General features: G+C 27.7%; 1 protein-coding gene across 1 annotated transcript; it reads left to right on the forward strand.

The window, feature by feature from the left end:
* Positions 1 to 476: 476 nt before the first annotated feature.
* On the forward strand, positions 477 to 968 carry LOC107030895 (S-protein homolog 5-like). Its single transcript, XM_015232111.2, has one exon. It carries the CDS (start codon positions 510 to 512, stop codon positions 966 to 968), a length of 459 nt encoding a protein of 152 aa, XP_015087597.1. The 5' UTR covers positions 477 to 509.
* Positions 969 to 11,286: the final 10,318 nt, after the last annotated feature.

Consider the following 11,286-nt stretch of genomic DNA (forward strand, 5'->3'; position numbering starts at 1 on the left):
TTTACTTGAGCCATGTCGAACTATTAACATATCGAGTCTTTTATTTATATCGATAATTAAAGTAATCAAATAACCGCCTTTTATTAAGTCTAGAGAAGGACATAGCTAATAGCAAAAAGAGGTCCGGATTAATAGATCTTCCACAAAATCTAGATACGTGGTTAAATAAAACTCTTGAATAAGTTGAATGAAAGTAATTATGTATTTTCCTAACTTATAAACTTTAGATTTTTTTTTTATTTTATAAAACACCAAGTTTCCTCCCCTTTTTCATTTTCAATACTCATTCCATTTTTTTTCCAAATAAAGATTTAGTTGACTTGACTATATTCCACTTTCTTTCCTTTTTTTTTTTTGGTTATATTCAATGGTAAGGTAAGTCAAAGCTTTTGTATATATATATATATATATATATATATTATATATATATAATTGTAAAACATATCATAACCAAAGAACCCCTTTCTACCCTTTAATTCATTTTCAATACTTAGCTTCTCTATCCCAATATGGCTCTTTCCTTCATCAAAATCTTTTTCTTCTTGTTATTAATCACTCCTAATCTTGACCTTTCACTAGCGAAAAAATGCTCATTTTTTACACCAAAGTATGAGATACATGTTATCAACAAACTTCAAATTAACAACCCACAATTGAGAGTTCGTTGCGCGTCAAAGGACGATGAAATTGCAGACAAGTATGTTGCCATAGATGAAGACTTACATTGGTCGTTTTGCGAGTCATTTGTCCTTAAGACTTTATATTTTTGTCACTTTTGGTGGGGTCCAAAGAATACATCTATTACTGTATTTGATGATGCCACCTTTTGTATACACCATGGAAAATATGAAAATCTTTTAAGATATTGTAAATGGGAAGTAAGAGAAGATGGTTTTTATTTGGAACAATATAATACTACTGCTGGGAATAAGACATATTTTATGGATCATGAAAGTGATTGGTCTTAGGAAATATAAAATGTTCCATTGATGTTTTGTGTATTTAAAGTTGGAAGCAAATATATTATGATGGAATTTTGTCCTTTTAATTTTGGAATTTGCCCTAGTTCTTCTATAGTTATTTTTCAATGATCATCAAAATTAATTTCAGTTTAATTCAACACCTTTAGCCTATATTTTTGAGAGAAAAAATTGTTAGATAATTCACAAAATAAATCCGTTGATCGGACGCTACAGAGGTGTATTCAGGATTTTGAGATGATGGGTGCACTGTTATATAAAGGTTGATTTATGATGTAAATTTGATCGGTTCGACATTTAGGTTTTTACTATTGAAAAACGTTAAAATTTTAAAATCATTGGTCTAAATTAATTCGTATATACCAGTTACCACTTAGAGAAGTGTTATCTAATTTTAGAAAGAAAAAAGAAACAAGACACATATAAAATTCAACTTTCTAACCTCGCAGAAAGAGGTGCACACGATCGTAATTGCATTATTTGATACTTGAAATGTGGGTTCACACATTTATATTTCAATATTCTTTTAAAAATTTATAACATTACTATAAATTATTTCGAAAGGAGATCATAAATTCACGTGAACTCGATGAACCCCTTAGATATGCCTCCGCGGACACATGATAATGAGTTAAATTAGTTGGACAAAAAGACATTTACTTGAGCCATGTGGAACTATAGATATACTAGGTCTTTCCCTTTGTTACCATTGAACCAAAAAAGTGCCTTTTATAAAGGTTAGAGAAGGACTTAGCTACAAAAAAAGAAGAGGGGGTCGGGTTGATAGGCCTTCCGTAAAATTTAAATATTTATAGTCAAAGCTTAAAATTTTGGAACAAATTAATGAGAGAAATAATTTATATATATATATGTATATACTTCCTTTCCAAATCAATATATTTTGATCATGTTTAAACTCATTTTTTTTTCAAATAAAGATTTTGTTGACTTGGACTAAAATCAATTTTTTTTTTTATAAAATCAGAACCCCTTCTCTCCCCTTCACAAAATCACATACTTTATTACAATAATAATTAAGGTAAAAGATTAACAATTTTCACTCAAGTATAACAATAAATAAATGAGAAAACAAATTAAAATTTAGGTAAAAGACATTGAATTGTGTAATTCAATGCTTTTGAAAAGATATAAATATATAGTTGAATCCCAAATCAAGCTTTTGTAAGAGTTGACTAAACTCAATTATTTTTTTCTCTATAAAATAAATTAAAATCATAACCCCCAATTTAATTTTCAAAATGACTCTCCTCTCGATCAATATTTTCTTAATATTATTATTGTTGATAACTCCCCTTAACCTTTCAACAACAAAAGCATGTTTCCTTACTAGAAGGTTCGAGGTACATGTTATCAACAATCTCCCTTCCAACTCCTCAAATCTTAAAATTCATTGTGCTTCTGGTGACGACGATCTTGGTGACCATTATCTTTCCGTTAATCAAGAATTTAAGTGGTCATTTTGTCAAGCACTTGCATGGACGACATTATTCTTTTGTCATTTTTGGTGGAATTCGAAGACTAAATCCTTTAATGTGTTTGATGACCCAGTACATTGTGTTGAAGATGGATTACTTCCAAAGATTACAACACAATGTGCATGGGTGGTGAAGTCAGATGGTTTTTATTTAGGGACTTATGTAGGCCCCGGAAAAGTTACAGATATGTATCGTTATTTTGAGTGGTAGTTTTGTGTATGTGTATTTTAATGATAAATACAGATAAATCTCTATGAAAAATAGTTGTGGATGATCTGATAAAAATGATGCTCGATCTAGCTTTGAACTCCGTGTTGGAGAAAAGAAGGTTTAATTATAGCATTTTTTACTCTTTTTTTTCGATTGATGTCAACTAAATCCAATTTGCGCAACGTAGGATCCATTTCTTAAAAGTGTTTGGTACGAAAAAAAATGATATTCTAAAAAAAAAAAATTTTTGAAAAAATAAATAGGTCTCTTACTTATTTTAAGTGCTTGATAAGTAAATAAAAAAGTGTTAATTTAAAAACATTTATATTTTACTCAGTAAAACACTATAGAGACGAAACATAATGTGGAATAGGGTGACAGGGTGGTTGGGATGGTCAAGGGGATTAAATAGATGGAAATTTAGGAGACAATAAACGTGGAACGCCACCACGTATACAAAAACAACCAAATATAACAAAATGTGAAAAAAAAAATTCCAACAAAATGTAGTTTCATAAAAATAATTTGATTATTTACTTATCTTTTTAATATGAACTCGATCCCACAAAGTTTAAATGTGAGTCCGAAACTCAAAGGGTACAAAATATTAACAAAAATTCCAAAACGGTATATAAAATTTTATATTAACCAAAACGGTAAAATCGCTGCCGGTGCAGCGATTTACTTCATCTGAAAAAGTAAAATGCTCAGGCAGCGATTTATATTAGAAATTTTTTTATTTTTTTTTATAAATCGCTGCACCGGCAGCGATTTTACCGTTTTGGTTAATATAAAATTTTATATACCGTTTTGGAATTTTTGTTAATATTTTTTACCCTTTGAATTTCGGACTCGTTTAAATGCATAGTTAAAACTTTGAAACAAGTCAATTGTATATATTATTATACCTAAGATGAAAAAGCCAAAAAATATTTAAAAATTTCAAACTAACTTCAAATTGTCATAGTCCAAGTCAAAAAATTGTATTTGACTAAATTAAATTAAAATTCTTTTTTTTTTTAATTTATAAAATTCCAAAACTCTCATACCTTTTCAATACTCATTTACTAAAAATGTTGATCAACATTTTTTTCTTGTTACTTATCACTCCACTCAACCTTTCAATAGCAAAACATTGTCCATTTGGTTCAAGATACACGGTATATGTTACCAACAAACTTCCTTCCGACTCTTCAAAATTGTCATTTCATTGTGCGTCAAAAAATGATGATCTCGGATATCATGATCTAGCTATAAATCAAGTGTTTAATTGGTCGTTTTGCGAGGCAATTTTCAGTAGAACTTTATTCTTTTGTCATTTTTGGTGGGGTTCAAAAGAAAAAGCATTCGATGTATTTAACGATCCATATACATGTGTTAAAGGTACAGGAAATCCAAATATTTTAACTAATTGTAAATGGGAGGCAAGGGCAGATGGTTTTTATTTGGAATTGTTTAATAGTACAAGTGAGACATATTATATGTATCATTATTTAGAGTGGTCTTAGGGAATTAATATGTTTATGTTATATTTTATTTTAATTTTTTAAAAAATGAGAAGTAAAAAAAGAAACGAATTCTAAAGTGTATTTCTCAATTTCTTTATCTTTTTATTCTCAATTTTTTTCCTTTATGTGGGAACATTATAATGTCTCCTATTTATATTTTTTCTAAATAACAATTAATTTTACGACTTAAAATCATATATTAACACCTCGATACATGGAGGGATCCATCGATATATGCGAGGCTTTTTTTGATAATTAAGGGTGTTCGATATTTACTATAATGCACGGGAGGACTCATATACTTCCTTCGGATAAAAAAAGGGCAAGTGCATAAATATTCAATTTTAGTACTCCAATTTAATTTAAGGGACAATTATAGTGTGTATTATTATGGATTTTTGTGATTCGGAATTTCCAAAATAATATAGCCGATAATTTTTTATGGACATCCGTTAAGACGTTAGTAATGTATCTAGTTCGTCTCACGGGAAAAATAGACACATTTTTAAGTTCAAACGAGTGTGAAAATAGGTAAACACAGATTGTATCAATTTGGTATGCTATAGTCCATGAATTTTTTGTGATCCGAAATTTCCAAAACGAAATGGCCAAAATTTTTCATGGACGTCCATTAAGACGTTAGCAATGTACCCAATGCATCCCACGGGGAAAACATACACATTTTCAAGTTCATCCGAGCCTCAAAGCAGGTAAACCCAGATTTTGCCAATTTCTGTGTGCTATAGTCCATGGATTTTTATTGATCCAGAATCCTCGAAATGAAATGATCAAAAATTTTCATGGACGTCTGTTAGAACGTTAGCAATGTACACATTTCGTCCCACGTGGAAAACAGACGCATTTTCAAGTTCAAACAAGCCTCAAAGCGGGTATGCATAAATTTTGTCGATTTTTGTCTGCTATAGTTCATGAATATTTTATGATCCAGAATTCTCGAAACGAAATGACCAAAATTTTTCATGGGCGTCCGTTAAGACGTTAGCAATGTACCCAGTTCGTCTCGCGGGGAAAACAGACGCATTTTCAAGTTTAAACGAGCCCCAAACCATGTAAACCACGAATTTTGTCAATTTTTGTGTGCTATATAATCCATGAATTTTTTGTGATTCAGAATTCCTAAAATGAAATATCCGAAATTTTTCGTGGATGTTCGTTAAGACGTTAGCAATGTACTTAGTTCATCTCGCGGGGAAAATGGGCGTATTTTCAAGTTCAAACGAGCGCAAAAATAGATAAATGCAAATTTTACCAATTTCATGTGCTATAGCAATGGATTTTTTGTGATCTGGAATTCCCAAAACGAAATGGACGAAATTTTTCATGGACGTCCTTTAAAACGTTAGCAATGTACCCATTTCGTCCCGTGGGAAAAACGGGCGCAAATTCAAGTTCAAATGAGCCCCACAGCAGTTAAATTCAGATTTTGACGATTTTCGTGTGCTATAGTCCATGAATTTTTTGTTATTCGGAATTTCCGAAACGAAAGAGCCGAAATTTTTCATGGACGTCCGTTAAGACGTTAGCAATGTATCCAATTCGTTTCACATGAAAAACAAACACATTTTCAAGTTCAAACGAGTTCCAAAACAGTTAAACACAGATTTTACTGATTTAGGTAAATTGATACATAATTCAGTCATTTGTTAATTTATTTTATATTTGACATTATTTTGTGTTTGTAAAACTTTAACAAATAAATGCATTTGTGATATAAAAGAAAACATTGTTCTAAAGATAAAAATGTCTTTTTCAAGGAAAACTGTTTAAAAGCATCTTATTAGGCTTAAGCCAAAACGAAGTTAAGGGCATGTTTTCAATTTTGAAATTAAATATAAAAAATATAAGATGAATAATAGGTAATTTGTATTGAATATTATTTCTTTAAAAACTTGAAGATTATTTTTCAAAATGTATCCACTTAATTATGTCATGATCTTTATTACGGCCTCTATTCCATATTAACTGAATTGACGAGATAATACATACTTATTAAGAAACAATCAATGGCATAACTTATACTATATTTTTCACTATTATCTTTTGTGAAAGAATAAATATAACTTTACAAATACTGTAATTTATATCTTACAAAATATTAAAAATATATTATAGGAAAATGGAGATATAGAAAATATTTCAAACGATCCATCAACTTTGAAAAATTCAACTTAATTTGAACAATGAAATTAAAGGATATAATCAAATCAAATCAAAATCAAAATATTGAGGAATTTACTAAAGTAGAATATCTATGTTATTTATACTTTTTTACTTTATCCATACTTTTTTTCCCTCCCTCAATATGACTATTTCCTTGATCAACATCTTTTTGTTGTTACTAATCACTCCTCTTGACCTTTCAATAGCTAAAATATGTATCACTTCGATTATAGAGGTACATATTTTCAACAAACTTCCTAATAATTCACCGTCATTGGAAATTCATTGCGAATCTAAGGATGATGACCTAGGAAGTCGATCTCCCGGCATAAATGAAGACTATTATTGGAGATTTTGCGTGGCGATTACCAATAGAACTTTATATTTTTGTCGATTTCGATGGGGTTCAAAATATGTAGTATTTGATGCATATAACGATGCACTTTATTGTCTCAAAGATCTCACAGTTCCAAATCTCATTAACTATTGTAAATGGGAGGTGAGATCAGATGGTTTCTATTTGGAACAATATAATGTGGTTAGTGATACATATTATATGACTTATATACATGGATGGCAATAGGGAATAGGACCAATGTTTGTGTTAATATTCACGTAAAATGAGAAATAAATAAATAAATAAGATTTCATAACTTCTTGGAATATTATTTATCTTTCTTTTTTTTTTTATATATATCACAATCTTGTATTGATTAGATAATTACTTAATTATATATCTGTTTATTCAGAATAATTAATTCCTCCTTCGTTCATTTTCAGAGTCAAACAATAAGAGTTTTGTTATCATTTTATGATGTGGAGATAGTATAAATTTTACAAATTTCAAAATTCCTCATTTTCGTGCATCATATATTCACATTAATGTATCTGGTCCATTACATTAATGTATCTCGCGCATCAGATTAGTGTATCATGTATAAAATGTACCTCGCGCATTAGATTATTGTATCTTGCGCATCAGATTAGTGTATCTCGCACATCAAATTAATGTATCTCGCACATCAAATTAGTGTATCTAGCTCGGGCATCAGATTAGTATATCTCGTACATCAAATTAATGTATCTCGCGCATCAAATTAGTGTATCTAGCTCGGGCATCAGATTAATGTATCTCGTGCATCAAATTAATGTATCTTGCGCATAGATTAACGTATCAGCGCTTATTAATATTGTACTATTTTGAAGAATTTTTGTAATTATAATTTTTTTTTTAAAGAAAAAATAATAATTTTTCTTTAAAAGTATGTAATTTAAATTTGCCCTATTTATTTGTTCAATCCATCAGAATTGGGTTGATATGTAGACTACCTGTCTATATATGGAAATCTAATGAAAATACTTTTTGAAAATATTTAATATATTACATATAATCATAATGAATAAAATTTATTATTCTGATCAAATCATCTTATTTTAATGTCTAAATTCTGATTGATTCTGATCAAATCATCTTATTTTAATGTCTAAATTCTGATCAATTCACAAATTTTGACTCCCTTATTTTTGTATTTATAAAACTTATAAAAACAAATGCATTTAATGATTTGAAGAATTTATTTGTTTTGTTTTAAAAGGACTAAAGAAGATAAATTGTTTTTTTTAAGACAACTGTTTATTAGGCTAAACAAAAATTTATTTGGTTCATGTTTTCAATTTTAAATTAAATATAAAACATAAAGATGAAATTAATAGGTAATTTATGTTGATTATTTCTTACATTTATTTTTTTTGAAGATTTTCTTAAAATTTATAACTTAATTATAATTTTTATTAATATTATGTTTACCTTTAAAAGTTAAATAATTAAGATACATGCTATCTGTCATCTCATGCCAAAATTGACATGATAGAATCAAATTTAAAGTAATTAATATTACTATCTCAAATCAAGACTTTTCCAAGTAGACTAAACTAGAATATTTATTATTATTATTATTATACTTAATATGTAATTTTTAATTTTTGTATATAACTATAGACCCCTTTTACCTTTTCCATATTTTTTTCTCCCTCAATATGGCTATTTCTTTTATCAAAATCTTCTTCTTATTATTAATCATATCCCCTCTTGACCTTTCAAATGCTGGTTGTGCTACAACAGATCTTCAGGTACACATTATCAACAAACTTCCTGAACAAAGTATATTACCGTTACAAATTCATTGTGAATCGGGAGATGATGATCTGGGAATTCACAATCTTGCTATAAATGAAGATTATAATTGGCGATTTTGTGAGGCGTTTAGTGAACGTACTTTATATTTTTGTCGATTTCGTTGGGGTATAAAATATAAAAGAATTGATGTGTTCAATGATGATTATACTTGTCTCCATGGTCTAGAATATCCAAATCTTCTTAATTATTGTAAATGGGAGGTGAGATCTGAGGGTTTTTATTTGGAACAATATAATTCTACTACTGATCAATATTTTATGACTTATATATACGAATGGCATTAGGGAATTGTAAGAAATAAATAATTATAAAAATTGTTGTTTATTAGTATCATTTAGATTTATCTTAGTATCATTTATCATTCTTGTTTATTATTCTATCATTTTTAGCATTTTGCACTTTAATTTCTTGCAAAATCATAAAAACTCGTTTTTTTTTTTTTTGCAATAATTTTCAAAGGACAAAATCGGAAATCAAATGTAAAAAATATGTATCACCGAAACCATTGAGGTACATATTTTCAACGAACTTCCTATACTAATTTATCACCATTGAAAATTCATTGCGATTAGAAGGACGATTACCTTGGAATTCACCCTCCTATCGTAAATAAAAACTATCATTAGAGATTCAAAATTTATATTTTTGTCGATTTCGATGGGGCTGACAAATATAGAGTATTTGATGTGTATAGCAGTGTATCACATGTGGTTAGTGATACATATTATATGACTTATATACATGAATGACAATAGGAAATAGGACCAATATTTGTGTTATTGTTTTAAGTAAGGTGAAAAATAAATAAATAAATAAGATTTTATAATTAAGGGAAACTGTTTATTAGGCTAAACAAAAGCGTAGGTTTATGTCTTCAATTTTAATATATCAAACATAAGAATATAATATGAATATAATAGGTAAATTGTGTTAAATATTTTTTTCTTAAAAAAAATTGATGATTACTTTTTATGTTTTATTAATATAATATAATTTTTACCTTTAAAAATTAAATAGATACATGAATATATGTCCTCTAAAATTGCACATGCCAAAATTGAAAGAATAGAATCAAATACAAAGTAATTAATATTACTATCTCAAATCATGATCATGCCAAAATTGAAAGAATAGAATCAAATACAAAGTAATTAATATTACTATCTCAAATCATGATTTTGACAAGTAGACTAAACTAGAAAATTTATTATTATTATACTTAATATTTTAAATATTAATTATTACCATTGCAAGTTCATTGTCAATCGGGAGATGATGATCTTGAACTACACACTCCTGCGATAGATGAAGATTATCATTGGAGGTTTTGCGAAGCATTTATGGGAAGTACTTTATATTATTGTCAATTTCAATGGGGTATAAAAAAGATATAAATTTTTTTTATGTGTTTAATAATGTGGAATATTGTCTCGATGGTCTAAAATCTCCAAATCGTCTTCACTATTGTAAATGGGAAGTGAGAAATGATGGTTTTTATTTGGAACAATATAATGTTTTTAATGACACAGATCATATGACATTTTTTTTTAATGAATGGCATTAGGGAATAAGATTAATGTTTGTGTTATTGTTTAAGTAAAGTGAGAAAAGAAATAAATAAACTAAAAATATTTCATAACTTCTTTTGTGTTTGACTACAATACTATGGAGTATCATTTTATCTTTCTTATTTATTATATTATTATCCCAATCTTGTCTTTAGAATTTAGATAATGGTTTAAATATTTACTTCGAACATATTCGATTCTTTGGTTGTCAATTTTGAAAAAATGTACAATGAAAATTGAATCGAATTAGTTCAGTTCAAATCAATTAAATTTTTTCAATTTTAATTCGATTTACTTTTATGTTTTTAAAATGATTTTTAGATGTTGGTTAAACGTTGATCTTTTAAATATGAATATATATATATATATAACACTCCATATGGATTTTACATTGCTAAAATATGAAAGGGTTGTTGTAAAACTTAAGAACAGAAGAACAATATAAAGACGAAGACAAGAGGAAGAATATAAGATCATAATATTTCTTTCAAGTATTCACCAAATCTTCAAATGTATACAATATGAACCCTTATGCCTCATTATAGCGTAACATAGAGATATATAAAATTGTTAGTTTATGAAAGGAAAATGTTACAAGAGTAATGTTTATAAAGTTGGAGATTATGATTATTTTCATAATTGAAAAGGTTATATTAACTTGTTGGAGCAGTGGACATCAACATTATATTATTTTATAACAAGGATTACTGAATTTATTGTTATTGCCCCTAAAAATGAATAGTAAAAATGTTAAATGGATTCAAACTAAAGTACTAATTGTTGGAGTCAAAGTCAAAGATATTGTGGATCTGATTAAATTGAATTATTATTATTATTATTATTATTATTATAAAATTGTTGAACTCATTTACTCAATATAGCTCTCTCATTTGATCAACATTTTCTATTATTATTTTTTGGTACATATTATTAAAAAGCTTTTTAGTTGGTCCTCAAAACTATGAATTCGTTGTGCCTCAAAGTGGGATGACTTCATATATCACAATTTAACTATAAAATTAAGATGTTTGAATTTAAGGTTTCTGATTAAAAATAGAATTATTTCATTACAGTTTTATAATTCATAATTAATATTTATATTTTCATTAAATATATTTAAATTTAAAGTTTCTGATTAAAAATAGA

This window comes from Solanum pennellii, chromosome 9 (genome assembly GCF_001406875.1).
Source record: "Solanum pennellii chromosome 9, SPENNV200".
Classification (NCBI taxonomy): Eukaryota; Viridiplantae; Streptophyta; class Magnoliopsida; order Solanales; family Solanaceae; genus Solanum; species Solanum pennellii.